The following is a 17837-nucleotide window of genomic DNA, read 5'->3' as shown; positions in this document are numbered from 1 at the left end:
GTTGCCTGATGGCTCGTAGGCTAAGCTCTGCCCTCCTGATTCAACCTTGAAGGTTGGCCTGCCCCCCAGGTATTTTCAGGACTCCCTCTAAACAACTAGTCTTCTTAGACAATGGTGAGAAATTTCTCTGACACAGTCAAATCCACTAACAATTTGCAAAGAAAATTTAATCATAAAATTGAGAATTGCAGCTTTGTACGCACATCTAGGACACCAAAGAATAATAAAGGCTATGCAGTCGTGAACACAGTCACCAGCTGAAGGCATGTAGCTTGTTGTAATGTACCACAACCCTCTCTCTGAGGAAGGTGCTGTTTGGAGCTTAGAAAAGTATGACTGGAGAGTTAGTCAAGTTGCTCAGTCACAGGGCAGTGTCAGGATTTAAACAAAGAACGGATTTGCTTTCATGTCTACCCTGTTTCACTGCACAGTTCATGTTTCAAATAATTTGAATTTGGAATTCCTTAATGTCATATTGAAAGCCAACAATATTATGCCCAATAGTCGTGTTTATCAGATCATGCTCCTCAGATCAATTCACATGTATTTATAATCAAATTTATGAGAAAAGGTGCATGCATGTGTGTTGGCAAAATAGTCTTTTGAGAGTTTTAATAATTCCTAACCACTAGTACACACAAATTTGTATCTTATTCTGAACAGTTAATGAGATATTCTGTTAAAAACATCTTTATTTTGAAACTGTATGAAGTCCTGTATTCTTAGCATCATACAGCTTTATAGTGGTTATAACTTCAATTTAACGGCCAAAGGAAGTAGAATTACAAGAAATAGGGGCAGAGGAGAAGGCCTTGTTGGCAAAGTACCTGCTACGTTCTTGTGAAGACCTAAGTTCAGATGCCTAGAATTCGTGTAAAGCCTTGGTGTGATGGTGCAGGCCTGTGATTACAGTGATGGGGATGTGGAGACAGGAGGATCCCTAGGTCTGGCCGAGCCAGCTAGTCTAGGTGAGGTAAGCTCCAAAGAAGAAAAGGTTAGAAAAGGAAAGGAATGCAAAAAGGAGGATACATTTTCAAAAAGAAAATCCCCAGAGACATAACTTAGGAGACAAAAAACAAGGTCACACAACATTTTGATATGAGTGACAGAAAATTATCTATTACATGGAGACAGCAGAAACTATAGTGGTGATATTATTTAAAATGGACACATAAGATCATAACTAATTGGCCTCAAACATCGTTTTATTCAAATTGAGTGATAGGGAGATAAATGACATCAAAATTATATACATGCTTGAAAAATGATGGAAATAGAAACTTTTTTCCAGGATGGGGAGACAGATGACTCAGGCATAAATACTTGCCTTGCAACCGTGAGGACCTGAGTTCAGATCCCTCAGAATTAAAATAAACAACCAGGCATGGTGACACACGTCTGTCACCTAGCAAGACAAGATGGAGGGCAGATACAGACAGATCCTTGGAGGATCACGGCCAGCTAGCCTGGTCCAATTGGTGAATTTCCAGGCCAATGAGCAACCCTGTCTTAAGCAAAAGGAGGGAGGCATCTGAGGTCCAGCTATCCCATGTTGTCCTCTAACCTACACACACACACACACCATGTGCATACATACATGCACACCATATACAGGTACATGCTCACAAATGTACATATCCAGCCACCCACATATCACCACTCCCCCCCCAACACACACGGCTTATAAATAAGGATTTTCTCCCCAGTCAAATAGAGGTGTCTGTATAGAAAACAGCGCTATTTCTCTCCTAGGAAAGTAACTGACTGGTTTGTTAGTGACTCAGTGGTTTGTTGCCATGAAAGCAAGACATACTATTCTGAAGTCCTAAAATTTTGCATAATGCTATCAGTCTTTAGGTCAATCTGATTTCATAATTTCTACATTAGGAAGAACTAGCTAAAGCTATCATGTCTAGATGTAATCGAGTGTGTTCACACACAGAATCTGTAGCTGGACACCTGCCATTAGACATCAAGTGCCAGGCAACTGTTTGAACAGGACCTGAGGGACTGCACAGCACAGATGAAACACCAACACTATTCCTGAAGAAAACCAAGAAAAGCAACAGTTGGCACATACTGCCAACTTTAACCCCCTGTTTTGTTTTTCAGTGTGCAGCAAATATCTAGTTGTCTCCATCTCCTGGTAAGTACATGAAGATTCCACCCAAAGAGTCAAAACAAACTGTGTAGCACAATTCTAAATCTACCTAAAGTGGAGTATTAGAATAAAACATAGAAGGTATTTCTTAGATTGCCTTCTTGTTGTATAGCTATGGATGAGCCCATGAATATATAGATTTATAAAAGTAATTTTTAAAAGTTTTATAAAAGCTAATGGGCAGATAAATTTTCTTTTCCATGACAGTTTTTCCCCTAACATACATACATCACATAATTTCTCTCATTATTTCACTTAAAAAGTATAATTTACAAACATACTTAGATGTTAAGAAAAATATATAGACATACAAACACATATAAATTGATATACCACTAAGTATACCTGGAAATTAGAAAACAGGAAAAAAAACCCACAATCTCACTAGGCTATAATATATACAATGTTTGTGTATGTGTGTGTGTGTGCAGGTGTGCACATGTGTGTATGTGTATATGTTTATGTGTGTGTTCCTGTACGTTTGTATAGGTCAGAGGTTGATGTTGAGTGTCTTCAATGATGGCTTTCAACCTTATTTTTGAAACTGGGTCTCTCACTGAACCTGAACCTTGCAAATTTGGCTGGACTGCCTAGTGAGAAAGCCCCTGGTGTCTTCCCTTCTCTAACTCCTAACACTGGGATTCCAAGTGTAGAACACCAAGGCCTTTTATGTGGATTCTGGGGACTCTAATTTGGGTCTATGTGCTTATACAACAGGAGTTTTACTAACTGGACAATCTTCCTGGGCCTTTGTATAATAACCTTCACTGGCTGCCACAAGTACTAGTTAATAATGAAAATAATAATGATCATAATTATTTTTATACATGAAAATAAGAGTGCTCCCGTATGCATGTATCATTTTGTGTTTTCTGTGCATTATCTTACTGCATTGCTGATCACTCTACAGAGGACTTACCACCATGCCTTTTAATAAAAATCTCTGTGTATGTAAACGCACTACCATCAATGTGCATGGAAATATAATGATTTGCAATCTAGATAAATGTCACCTGGAGTTCTGAAAAGAGTACTGATATGAAAGTCTGTGGGAATCTGTATGCACACACATGAAAGAAGTTGGTCAACAATATAGAAAATGAGGCAGACATACACCTGGATACCTTACCGTCGAGAACGCATCATATTTAACTTCTCCTTAGAGGGCACAAGGAATGTTTGGAAAATTCATTGCTTTAGGTATTAACTAGATAGGTGTAGAATGGAGAGGGGTCTATGCATGAGCTAAAATATGAGGGGGGACACATTTTTGTACAAATCTCATGCTGTCCCTAGAGCTTCATCGAGTCCCAGTGTGACGCCATGCACATGAAGCTCCCCACACCCTAAGTGTTCCCATTATCCCTCATTGCAGCCATATGTCAGATTTTGTCTTGAAAAGACTTGTATCTTACCCTGAGCCTAGAAGGGATCCCACTGTGCAGGATCAGTCCTAGACACAGACAGAGAGCCAAGTAGGCCCTGTGAGGGGCGTGCTGCACTTAACTCCCCAGGGATGAATCTTAGCAGGTTAGTTCTGAGAAGAGACACGGATTCATGGCAAGATTTAGGGAGCAGCATGTGGGTGGAGATGGATGGAAAAGAAAGGGAGGGAGACAAAGAGAGGGAAGGAGAGGAGGAGGGGGAGGGGGAGGGGGAGCAAAGGAGGGAGGGAGAGAGGGAAGTGTGAAAGGCTGGCACACTATGTTAGATGGTGTGAGCAGACAATGGAGGGACTTCTGAAGTCTAATTTTAGAGATGTCTGTGTAACATTGCATTTTGTAAAGAGCACAAAGACAAGGCCTGTTTATTAACTTGAAGGAGAGAAGTGTCTCCCAGACACTTGAAGTACATTAATAAAGATAAGTGGGAAGAGCTATGTATTTTTTTCTGTTCTTCACATGCTTAGTGACATTATCCAGAGTCTGAAACAGACATAACTAGGGATACAGTAGAATAAGCCTTTATAAAAATAAATATGCTTTAAAATATAAGTATAAAATATTATGATGATGAATGATAGTACACTAGTATTATATCAGCTATGGGATAATGTATAGAAGACATTAAATTTTTAAATAGAATTAAAATCTTCCTAAAAGCACATACATTGAAGCAGAATGGGGTATTTTCTTTAGCAAAAGTTCTGAGTAGCTTTTGGAAAAATCTGATGGAGAAAAAAAAAGCATCAAAATTATCAACATAAAAATAAGGCAGCTTCAGTAAAAAGGGGCCAAATTAAGTAAAAACAAAAAAAAAAAAAAAGAAAAAAAAAAGGTAAGTTGTTTTGCTAACTTACAGAAATGGATGCATTTTCTTCAATGTGGTGTGCAATGATTTTTTTTTTTAGATAGGAAATATATTCAACTTACTAAAGATTTATCTGGATAGACCCCAGCTCTTAGCAGAGATGCTTTCCAGCTGTCCACATCCTCCTGGGAATCACAGGCCAACTCCAGGAAACGATAGTCTTTGTATACATTCCTGGAGTCAGAAAAAAAAAAAAATACATGCATTTAGCTAAGAACCAAATTCAAAATGATCTCAGATCTCTGCAGACACTGATGGTTAGTTCTCTGAAAACCGCTAGATGTGAGCACAAACCTCTCACTGTATTTTAAAATAACAAGCCAGCTCCGATGTGTACTTCTCACGGGATTCTTTTTAATAAATCATACACTGAAGATCTCACAGTTATTTACAGTGCTAAGATTTAAACTAAAAAGCCTGTAAAAAGAGGACATCAATTTGTAAATAAAATTACAATCTTTCTCTTGGTCCAAGAGTGCAGAGGAAAGAGCTCCATGGTAGGACACACTTACCTACCATGAGTGAGACCCTGTGCTCAATTCCTAGCTCCACAAAAACACAGACAAAGGAAACGCTGGAGATATGTGCTGATGGGCAGCTGTGCTCTGGAGAAAGCACTTGCCACTGTCCAACAATTAGGTCAGTTTTCTTACTGAATAGCTTGTAAAACTTGGAAAAGTACAGTAATAATCCTATAAATCTAAACAAAAAAACAAACAGTATATGGCTTGGCTGTAGTCAGAGAACAGATGCACCTCTGGGTGTGAAAAGCCTGGTCACCTGTACTCACAGGTGAGATGCCTCTTGGTGTCATTATAACTAGGACAATGCTGGAGTTTTATATTTTCTTCCAGATAATAAAACACATAGTATGTAATAAATACCAACATTTTAAATTTGGAAACCAGACAAAAGAACAAGAGTAAGGATAAGCATTCAGGTTCTGTTACTTACAGATAACCTTGTTTTCTTATAATTTTCCATTCTGAACATTTTTGGTACAGCTGAGGTTCCTTCTCTCTCCTCTCCTCTCTAATACTCTTTTAGTCCCATGGCGCTAGGGTCTCCAGAACACTGGGGGCTCCTTCTGCAATTGGACTACACTTACCACCAATAGTCTCTCCTGGGCTCTCTTCACATTGCCAAGCCTCAATTCTCTGCATGACCCCTTCAACCCAGACCTTCAACTGCTACCGAGGCTAGACCTTCACTCATGGCTTGCCTTGGCTTCTTATAGTGCCAAGTCTCAGCTGCTCTCCATGACACCTTCATGTCTTCAAACCAGTACCACCTGGGAGGCCCTTACACTACTAAGTTCAGCTGTCAGCACAGGGTACAACCTTGACCACCTCTTGAACACAGCTTCTATGTGCTGACCCTGAAGAAACACTTCAGTGATGCTGGATTCTTTTTAATCACCACCATTTTCTTGGCTCTAGTTAACCAGCATCAATTATCCTAGTAAAGCAAAGGTTTCACTGGTCTCCTGTTAACCACAGCCCCAGCTAACAAGAACTATAGGTTCTTAATTTAAATATCAAAAGGTTCCAATAGAGATTTTTGACTCCCTCTAAAACAGCAGTTATCAACCTGTGGGTTACATATCAGATATCCTGCATACCAGATATTTGTGATTCATACAGTAGCAGCAAAGTTACAGCTATGAAGTAGCAACGAAATAATGTTCTGGTTGGGGGTCACCACACCATGAGGAACTGTATTAAAGCGTCACAGCATTAGGAAGGTTGAGAACCACTGCTCTAAAACTTCACAAGTCAGACCTCCAACATCTGTATTGCTTTCCACACCACCCCCTAATCTTTGAACAACAGCTCACCAGGGTTTGAAAACTCAATGGCTTTTCTAGCCCAAAGTTCCAAAGTCCTTCTACAATCCTCCCCCAAACAACCCGGCCAGGTATATCACAGCATTACCCCACAATCCTGCTACCAATTTCTGTCATAGGATTTCTATAACTGTGATGAAATACCATGACCAAAAGAAACTTGGGGAGGAAGGGGTTTATTTCACTTACACTCCAGGTAACAGTTCATCATCGAAAGTATTTAGGTCAGGAACCTGGAGACAGAGCTGATCCAGAAGCCACGTAAGAACACATATTCCCTGTGGCTTGCTCAGCCTACTTTCTTATAGAATACAGGACTAAGAGTCCAGGGATAGCCCCACCCACAATGGTCTGGGCCCTTCCCTATCAATTACTATTTAAGAAAATGAACTACAGGCTTGCCCACAGTTTGATCTCATGGATGCAATTTCTCAGCTGAGGCTCCCTCCTCTCAGATGACTCTAGCTTGTGTCAAGTTGACACAAAACTCTCCGGAACATGCTCTATTAATTTTATGTCCCTCTTTTTTGCTAACTGTTACACCAAGCTCATTTATATGCATTAGAGTCTTTATAAACAGAAAATTATGATGCTATAGCATTCATCAGTGTAAATGTACAATGATTTACTTAACCTTCTAGTGTAATGAAATATTTTCATTTTTGCTTTGCCATTTTAAATGGCATGTTGCCCACAGCTGTTGCATTTACCGCTATTGCTTTTTTGAAGAAGACTTCTCTAGTTATAGGATGAAAATTTATTATCATTTGATGGACACTTAGGGATACTACTGTCATGTTTCAGAAAAAAACAAACAAACCAAACAACATAGTTCAATTTCGATGGCTAATAGCAGTCAGTACTTTTCTTTCCTGCTCACTCTTGTTTGACATGTTTTCATTTGGGCCTAACTGCCCCAATTTCCACTAATCCCAGAAGGTCCCATGTTTGCATCTTCTGTCCAGACCTTCCATAGAGTCATATTACCTATTGGCTTCTCCACTTGAGTATCTCAAAGAAACAAAGAGCCATGGGAACCACTGAGCTGGTGCCTTCCAGCTTGGCTTTCCTCCACTCTTCCTATTCTGGGGAGCTGTGGCGTAACCCAGATCTGCGGCAGAAATTTTTTATATCACTTTTTTTATCACACCTTTGATATCTTCTATGTCACATTTCCATTTTACCACCAAGGAGTACTTTCCTATGAGAGTCGCCACCACCTGTCATCAGATGTCCTTGGAACTACTACATCAGCCTCCTCATTGGTCTTCCAGCATCACGCTGCCCCATTCATTTATTCTATGCACCCAATCCTTAGGGCCTTTTGAAAATGTGGCTCGGCTATTTTGCTCTAGTGATCATATACATTTAGGAATAAAGACTATGGGTAGTGTCTTAGGGTTGCATTGCTGTGAAGAGACACCACAACCACAGCAACTCTTGTAGAGGAAAGCATTTAATTGGGACTGGCTTACAGTTAAGAGGGTTAGTCCATCGTCATCATGGTGGGAAGTATGGCAGCACACAAGAAGACATGGTACTAGAATAGGAGCTGAGAGTTCTACATTTGGATCCTGGATCAGCAGGCAGCAGGAAGAGCTGGTGAGCTAGCTTCAGCTTCTGAAACCTCAAAGCCTGTCCCAGTGACACACTGTCTCCAACAAGGCCACACCTCCTAATAGTGCTAGCTCCTATGAGTCTATGGTGGCCATTTTCATTCAGATCGCCACAGGTGAGATGGTGGTTCACAAAGCCTGACTTCTCGCTGGTAGTTGCCTTCATCCCTGGCATCTTTCATGCTTTGTTCTTCCTTCTCTAGCTACCATGCTTAGGTTTCTGGAAAGTATCAGATGTGCTGGGCCTACAAGTACACCTGCACACACTGCTTTCTGCCCAGTTCTCTTTACACAGCACTTGCTCTTTCCTGGTGTCTCAGCTCAGCCACTGTGTCCACAGACACCACTTCCAGGACACCCCTATCACATCAGATCCTCTTTCATGCATTTGCACACTCATACTCAACTTTATTTCCTTCTCATCTCTTATCAAAGTTCTGATTTCAGAATTAAATATTTTTTCTCTTCTCTGTCCTCTACTCTTTCCTTCCACGCTGCTCCCCTCCTCTCTGTAATCACTCATACACACCCTGTCTTTGTTATTTATTATGCCGAACATCTGTTTTTCCATTCAGCTGGCACACATCATGAAGACAGTGAGTGCGCCATGTTTATGCTCATCATTACATTCCCCAGAGGATTTTGAAAAGATAGTGACTTAATTTTACTCCGTTTCCACTCTACTTTCCACTCAGGTGAAATATATCCTCTTTTCTCAAGTCAAGCCAATATTAGGATTGGTGCATAGGCAGTAGAATGGCATGTAATGGAGATAATTTTCTTACTCTGGGCTGGATAAGAGCTTTGTGCCCATAGGAACGCTCCAGGACACGCAGCATGGAGCATACCGTTCAGAGTACTGTCCCTTGAGGATGGCAGAACTGTACAGTGTGCCTTATCCTCTGCTCCTAAGGAGCCAGGCTTGGGGAGCAAGATTTCTCTATGCCAATGCAGAAGAAAGTCTCCCACCCTGTGTCTCCTTAGATAAATGGTATGAGAACTATTTCTCATCCTTGATGACTGAGATGTTGTCTCTGATTTTCCATGTTCATGAGAAGAGTTGCCTCCAAGCACCCACAACTGAACCTATGCCACAATGAATAAATCAAAACAAAGACACAAGCAGATCTAACAGCCAGAGAAAGAAAGAATGAAGGAAGCTTTCAGAAGGAAGACTTTAGGAAAGCAGAAAACGGAAGAATAACAATGACTCGACATGGACAGATTTCCTGGGATTGAGCTGATTGATCTCCTTTGAGATTAGAATTTGCAGTTTTGAAGATTTAGTGATGGAAACAACCTAAATGTCTCTCAACTGATGAATGGACAATGAACATCTGGTATATATGCCCAGTGGAATACCATTCAAAGAATAATGAAAACATGAAACTTGTAGGGAAATGGACAGAACTAGAAAATATACTGAGGTAACCCAGATCCAGAAAGCCAAACACCACAGTTTCTCTTATTGGTGGACCCTATCTATGCATCTTTAGAGGTGGATATATCACTTGGAGTAAATGAAGATTCCAGGAAAGTAAAAAGGAACCATGCATGAGGTGGGGGTGGCAAGCTGTAGAGATAGGAATAGAGGGATACAGGTGCTATGAAGGGCAGAAATGGAAAATATGGGCTGGGAGACTTACCTGGAAGATGGGGAAGGGAGTGTAACATTGATGGAGAAAAGGGAAGTGGGATAAATAACACGATGTTTGGGAAAGATTTATATTACACACATTTACAAAAATCAGTTAATATTTAGACCACAACACACACATGATACCGGACTTGACAAACTTTAAAAATCACATTCTTTGCTCACAAATGATTGTAGGAAGAAGAGGGAGAAGAGAAGAAAGAGGAATGAGTTTCTAAAGAAAAGTACAAACCAGGCATGATTGGTGCACGCCTTTAATCCCAGCACTCGGGAGGCAGAGGCAGGTGGATCTCTGAGCTCGAGGCCAGCCTGGTCTACAAAGCGAGTTCCAGGACAGCCAGAGGTACACAGAGAAATCTTGTCTTGGAAAAAAAAAAAGATAAAAAAGCAAACTTGAACCATATACTCATGGATAGCCTTTATATCACAAACAAAGCAAGAATATGACTTACATAGAGGATAATAAAATCTAAGTACTTCCCATCTACACAGGAGAACAGTGCAAAAGATGTTGGAAACTGTGTGACCCTAAATATCTTACTATTTAAAAAGAAAGAGAGAAAGGAAAAGTCAGTGTTTCTCTATGGAAATCTTAAAAGTCTGAGGAATCAAAGGAGATGATTCATGTAGATTAAGATGACTGATGAAGCGGACAATAAAAATGACACAAAGGACAGACACACCCACGGGTGTTTTATCCTTCCAAGTAGCTATTACACATAATCCTAAAAAGGGGGGAAATGGGAGAAAAAGGTCTGCAATTCCCAAAGAACAAAGGAAGGGTCCACAGCTACAAATATAGAAGAAACTGAAAAAATATTGAGACCAGATGTTATATGCAACCTAATAGTGAGATATCAGAGTATGAAAGAAATTAATAACATCCTAATAATCTTCATTATCTAAATTTACTCAGAATCTGACTATGCAAAAACATAAGAAAAACACATATGAAAAGCCAGTGAGATGGCTCAGAGGGTAAAGGCACTTACTGATCAGCTTGGTGACCCAAGGTCAAACCCACATGGTGGAAGGAGAGATGACTGCATAAGGTGTTTTCCAACCTCCATATGCACACCATGGCAGCCACATTGCCCCCCCCCCCCCCCCCCCCGTGCACATACATACATACATACATACATGTACATACATAAAATAAAAATAATTTAAAAACCACAGCACTATGATTAAATGTGTCCCTTTGTTTAAAAGGCCATTACTAAATTCAGGATACACAAACATCAACTAATTTTCACAATACTAACAATAACATAAAAACTGAAATGGCAAAAGTAGGGATAAAGCCTTTAAAATGTGTATAAATACTTAATTTGGTTACATGGTACCCAATGCTGTGATAAGGTGGTCAGTAGGTGTAGGCATTCATTTGACAGATAGTTAATACCTAGAAGCACTGAATAGCATCTTTAAATAACTCTGTGAATTATGTAACTTAACAGTGACTTTCTATCAAATCCTTAAAATTTTTTTTCATTAAAAAGGTTGATTACCTTTAGTCTAAATGACACTCTTTGTCTTAAAATCATTATTGGTAGTATAAAATAGAACCCAACATTTTATTATACATCACTTCAGTGGCTTCTCATTTTTATTTGCATCTACCTACCTTTCCCATCTTTTCTTTTTTTCTTTTTTCTTTTTCTTTTTTCTTTTTGGCTTTCCCCCAACTTTTATCTGTTTTATTTTTCAAAGCACCTATTTGTTGAGAATCCCCGTAGTTTGGATTTCATTTTTCACCCCAAGCTGAAAACCGTCACCTCTAATTAGGAAAGTCTCTGCGATGTTTAGTTCTTGCCATGGCTGGCTGCCTGCTCTCAGTTTTGTCACGCTGAGACACATGCTGCTTACAAAAAATCTGTAGTATTTCCTTTGTTTATGTTGAGAAATAAACTGCCTTTTGGGCTTCAACATTTTCAGCAGTTCCCAGTTCTAGGCATAATTGATCATCTTTCAGTTTGCACGTCACACTGAGTTCATTTTTGTATATGGGATGCTCAGTAATAAAACAAAACCCCCTTGGGGGCTGGAGGGAGATGCTCAGCTGTTAAGAGCATTGCCTGCTCTTCCAGAGGACCTGGGTTTGATTTCCAGCATCCAGAAAGTGGCCCACAAATGTGTGTAACTCCAGTTCCCGGGGATCTAGTGCCCCCTTCTGGCTTCTGTGGGCACCAGGAATACAAGTAGTACACAGACATGTAGGAAAAACACCCATATACATAAAATAAAACTACAAAATAAAATAACAACCCCTGACTTATTGAGGCATTCATTCTGAGGCTGCCACTTTACCCCACAACACTGGCTGATTTGCCTAAAAGCTTTGACCCAGATTATTTAAGCACTGCTGTCATGTCTTTTAAGAATTTGACTTTGTTTTACTTATGTGTGTGTTTTTTTTTTTTTCCACTTAAGCAATTATTTGGGAGGAACTTCGTATTTATTGTCTCTACCTTGAATAAATATTTATTGTCAGGACTTCCCCATTTGGAACATTTTCCTCAGACTCATTTTTGAGTTGGCTTTACAGCACAGCTGGATGTCTGGATTCTGGTGGGCACACACCTGCTGTCTCCAGTGATACAGCAGCGATGCTGTAGAGGCTTCTTTGAGTCATCCTTGCTATCACAGATGGGTCACCAATACATGTTTTAATTCAGTTCAGCTTATGAATTTTACAAGCAGTTGACTGGTAGCTCCAGTACTTTTGACTTTTGAGGTAAAACAATGGATAGTGAAAAACTTGATTTTTTTTTTTAAACCATATTGTGAGAGAAACTACTCTACTGGATCTCTATGGCAAACTTGAAAATTGGGTCCAAGAGCTGTTATCACAGATGAGGAAACAGATTCAGAGAGAGCCGGAGGACTTTCCCGAGATCACAAGCCAAATCAACAGTAGAACTGGGGCCTCTCTTAGCCCTTGGCATATGACCCCAATACTATACGATGACTGAGTGAGTCAAATAATACATTAATGGTTGGAAACACAATGGAACAAACTTGGGCAGTGCTTATGTTTAAAATCTTCTTGTCCATTTTTGACTAGAATCTTGACTTTTCTAGAAAACACAGAATATAAAACTTTGAAGAGAGAAGCCACAAGAAGTAGAATGAGTAGGTTTAAATAAGTTGGGAAATCTGTCCATTTACAAGGATAAAAACCCATTATTGGAGAGTTAGAAATGCTACCCCTTTGCTCAGAAGCAGAGAAGGTGATAGGTTATTATTACTTTTAAATGCTCTAATCCAATCTCTGCCCTTTCTCTACTTCTAACTGCTGCTATTTCTTTCATATGGAACTATTTCCACCACACAGCAAGGACTCCTTTGAGGTGCAAAGGTATGGGGTGGGCAAAGCTGGGCCTGCTCTTGAGGGCCCTTAGCCAGCTGGAAGACAGGAGAAGCAGAGTGGGTCCAGACTTTCCACATTCTCTTTGCAGCTCTGAGGAACCCAGCTTTGCAGCCATCCCACTGACCTTTCTCAGAGGATTTTCTTTCAGGGGTTCTTCACATGGAAAATCTTATTTTTTTTTTTCCCCTTAAAGGACAGCCAAATTCTTGAGAGGGAAAATAATTATCTGGTTGAAACATTAGAAGAAGGTCAAAGGCTTCTGGTGGCTTTGGCAGCATTGTCTCTACCCATTTCTGAAGCCTCATCTTAGGCTGTGTCTAGACAGCCAAGGAGAGTTGGACACAGGTCTGAAACACTGAGCTGGGCTGATTTACTGGAAGGCTCATAAATTCTGCCCAGGAAGCTTCCAGGTTCTCACCACACACTGTAGCTGCAGAGATAACCCACAGCAATTTGTACTGACTGCATTTTTTTGTTTAGTCTATTTCAGCTGCAATCATGCAGATATGAGCTTCTGAATGATTCCACTCTGAAACCAAGTCATGTGTTTTACAGTTTGAAGGACTGAATGTTGTCACGGTGCTGAGAAGGAAGGGAGAGAGTCTCACCCCTTAGGTAAAAGGCTTCTAAGTGCTTTGCTTGAAGTAAACAGACTGCAGGATGAGCTCATGCTTTGATTAGATGTGAAAACATTTTCTCACATGTCAAAAGAGTGCTTTCGGCTGTTAAAAATATGAAGTTAATTCCCTTATTTCTTTTTTCATGTGTCTTCAAACATCTGATACCAGCTATTAAACAATTAAGAATGATATTTCAAAACAATATCTTAACAAACTCCTTTTTGTCATTATTGAATTGTTTGATAAAGTAGACGGTTTTAGGAGGGGAATTTGAATTTGCTGGGCCTCAAGGTCTACAGATAACTTCAGCATTTAGCACACATCATCAAATCAGTCCCCAGGCTGGCTGCAGAGTCTGCCACAGAGAGGATCTGAGGACAGCTTCTTCCTTGCCACCATTCAAAACCATTTCATTTGGTACCTATGATCTGAAAAGTCATTCACGATGTCTAGCTGACTAATTGTAATTTTTAGCTTCTAAAGAAATCAAACCATATTGTCATATGTTTATTACTTACTTTTCATCTTAACTAAGTGTTCATAGCCTATGCAGTACATAACTTCTTTAAACTGTAGATTTCTCTAGTGAATTTAAGACAGGTTTAACTTATTATTAAAAATCTTGACTTAAGATGGGCATGAAAACGTAATATCAGCACATGGAGACTGAGGCGGGAGGTTTGAAAGTTTGAGGCCAGTCAGGGCTACACAGTAAGAGAATGATTAAAAAACTTCATGGCTTCATAAACATATCTTGCAAATTTTGTATGCCAGGAAAATGTGTATGTACATGTACGTATGTGCATGCAATACATGCCTCTGTGTGTGTGTGTGTGTGTGTGTGTGTGTGTGTGTGTGTGTGTGTATCCCAAACCTTTCAGTTTCCAAGCCAGCCTTTTAGCCAGTACTTTCAAATATTTCACATCTGTATTTTCTAGATAGTCCAGCATCCTTCTTGGTTCAATGTATTTACTACATTTTATATGCTACATTTTATATGCTACATTTTATATATACATTTTCTGACAGTGAGATGCATGCAACTATCACAAACTTCTCAATGAAATATCATACATATACAGTAAAGGAGTTTGGTGGATGTTGGGACCATTTTTCATGACAGTACACTTTTCTTAATACAGGATTAGTAAACATAGTAATAAATCATAGAGTAGAATATAGCAAGGGCCATGAACATCAGTTAACAATCTAGTCTGAACCATTCATCTTTGTGAAGTGTGTGTGTGTGTGTGTGTGTGTGTGTGTGTGTGTGTGTGCATGTGTACTTGCTCATGTCTGTGGAAACCAGAGGTTCACATCAGGTGTCTTCCTCTGTTACCCTCCCCCTTATTTTTGAAACATGGTCTCTCACTGAGCCTGGAGCTTACCATTTAGGCTAGACTGACTGGCCAGCAAGCTCCTAGGGTCTACATGTCTATCTGTCTCCATGCTTCCAGTGCTGCAGGTAAAGGTAGTGGTGATGGGGATGTGGACTGTGGTCCTCATGTTTGTATAGTAAGCAAATGTACAGAGACATCTCTCTAGCCATGCTCCATTCATCTCACACGGCATTATATAAAGCAACCCCTCTGAACCTCAGTTTACTTATTAATAAGATGTGGCTATCATCCTTTTTAGGTAACTATGAAGAAAAATAAGATTATGTATCTCAAGACCTTACTTAACACAACATCTAGCACGTGATAAACACACAGGCAAAATGAAAAAAAAATTAAAAATGAATGTAGATTTTTATGGCTGTCTTTGAAGCTTTAACATGTGACTTCTTACAAAACCAGGCTTTTAAACATAGGAGTATGATTTACAACTGTTAACTTATTTAATATAGTTAGTTTGGACCCATTATTTCCTTTTATAAAGGTATTTTAGTTCTTATTCTGGCAGAAATGTATTTATAGTTTTCCTGGTTTTTGTTAATCTGCATATTTACAATGACATAAATATTCCTATGGTATCAACCTAGTCATTGGTGATTATAGCAAAGATTTAAAAGACAATGGAAAGGGTCCTAGAGTCACATGTTTGCTTAAGCAGTTGTTGCATTAACTTTTCCAGGTGAGAGCTCAACCAAGACCATTTCCCCAGGGAGGGCACAATGACAGACAGAAGTAACCCAAGTCTAACATAGCTTTTCTTGCCTGGAATCCCCAGTGCACCCCTCACTGTTCATATTTAGCTGATTATCTTGCTTCATCCCTCATGAGGAATACACAAGTCATCAATAAAATTGTCCAACATTCTTCCCAAGAAATCCATCATATATTTTTCATTTGCAGCTGCAGACTCTGTCTCTTAACAGAATTTGAATGATGAAATGGCCAGACCATCAGCTTGTACTCTGAGTCCCATGTCTTCTAATGGCTAATGCCTTATATGACCTTTCTTCCTATAATCATTTACTTTATCTGCACTGAACAGTTTCTTCCTTTGTACTCCTTAGTCACTAGTATGACACACTCACATGCCTTAAAAATAACCACCTTAAAACATGTTCATATTCTCTCCCGTCTCCACTTCTAAGAACTGTCCCATTTAGACCAAATTTATAGCAAAGATCCCTGAATACTTTCTTCCGTCCTCTCCCTTTAGTTCTTCCCCAGTGTTGCCCCCACCCCACTGCCACTGCCATGAGTAAAATGGTACTGCTCCTCTGCAACAAAGCTCTCATCCAAGTCATGGATTTATCTCTATCTATCTATCTATCTATCTATCTATCTATCTATCTATCTATCTATCTATCTATCCATCCATCCACCCACCCATCCATCCATCCATCCATCCATCCATCCATCCATCTATCTATCTATCTATATCTGTACTTATCTTTATCTGTATCTATATATACAATAAAGCAAGTGTCAACCCTCTGATTTTCTGTTGCCTGGCTTTACCACAGCAACTGGCATTTTGGTCACTGCCTCTTTCTTCAAGGACTGTTTTCTCAAGACTCCTGTGACTCACATTTTCAGGACTCCACCTTCCTCCTCCCTGATAATGCCTTTGGAATCTCTTCTGCTGTTTCCCCACCTTTTTTTTTTTTTTTTTTTTTTTTTGACTGATACATTTGGAGACCTCCAGAACTCTACCATAGGTCAGCTTCTCTCTATCCACCCATTCTTCCAATGTGACCAGGGCTATGTGGCCATAAACAACACTGGCATGTGGGTAACTCCAGTTCTCCACATGGATACAGATGCTGTGCTATTCTTCTCTCCTCTAGGTAACAGTTCTTTACTCTTTACATTTTCCCCACACTCTACACAGAAGCCGCAGTGAGCACGGTCAGACTCTGAGTAGAACAGAAAGTCCACGCTCCTTGCTACAGTATCTATCTTCTAACCATATTTACTCCACTCTTTCCTTGCTCATTTTGCCTCATCCACACCAACCTTGTCTTTTTCAGTCTCTTGCAGGAGTCTACAGGTACTATTACTTTTTCTGGGCATGACACTCTGTCTTATTATCCATCCCTGTAATTCACTTCTGTCTCTCAGAAAGGCCACCTACTGACCTTCTCCAACAATTCTCAGTTTTTCCACTATCCATTTTCTTTGTAAAATTTATTTATATCAATGACACAAAGGTCTTAATTACTATCAATTAAGAAGTAAAGCTGTGCTATCAATAATGTAAATTTAATAAGATAGGACCAATAATTATTTTTTTAATCTTACAAAGAACAGTCCCCATCTAACATATTGATGGTAACAAAATAACAGTACAGTAAAGTGAGAAATCATAATAAAAAGTTAAACAGAAAAGAACCACCAATCCATTTTAATTAAAGTATAGGCAGAGGTTGACTCAAAATGATAATTACACACTATTTACTAAACAAACAAAATAATATTACACTTGGATTGAAACTCAGTGCATGAAACCAAACTCTAGCCAGGAACAAAATTCATAATCATGTATGTCTTATTAAAAAATAGAAAACAACAACAAAAGGCTATACTGGAAGCATTGAAGTCAACAAGTTGAAAAATTACAAAACTATACCAGAATAATATATGGTTTTATAAAATCAGGAATTAATTATGAAAACCAAACATGTCCTAGGTAAACTTAAGAGCTTGTTCTTGGATGAATCAGACAACAAAACAATACTATGTTGTAAAAGATGAGAAAATAAACAAAATCAGAAATGAGACATACAATTCAACAGAGGATTCAGAGATGCCAAGTCTACTTTTATGATAGTAAATTTATAAGAATCAATTATGTCAATTA

The 17837-nt window shown here is 39.3% G+C and overlaps 1 protein-coding gene across 6 annotated transcripts in view; it reads right to left on the bottom strand.

The window, feature by feature from the left end:
* The window catches only part of Dnm3 (dynamin 3), a 486391-nt gene that overhangs the window by 90354 nt on the left and 378200 nt on the right, over positions 1 to 17837 (bottom strand). For all 6 annotated transcript variants that reach the window (XM_036202803.1, XM_036202804.1, XM_036202805.1 and 3 more), the window contains one exon: positions 4534 to 4645. In XM_036202803.1, coding sequence (XP_036058696.1) covers positions 4534 to 4645 — 112 coding nt within the window. The remainder of the gene's footprint in view (positions 1 to 4533; positions 4646 to 17837) is intronic.

The sequence above is a fragment of the Onychomys torridus genome, chromosome 11, assembly GCF_903995425.1.
Source record: "Onychomys torridus chromosome 11, mOncTor1.1, whole genome shotgun sequence".
Lineage (NCBI taxonomy): Eukaryota > Metazoa > Chordata > Mammalia > Rodentia > Cricetidae > Onychomys > Onychomys torridus.
Note: the sequence above shows the minus strand (reverse complement) of the source record. Positions and strands in the feature narration are given on the sequence as shown.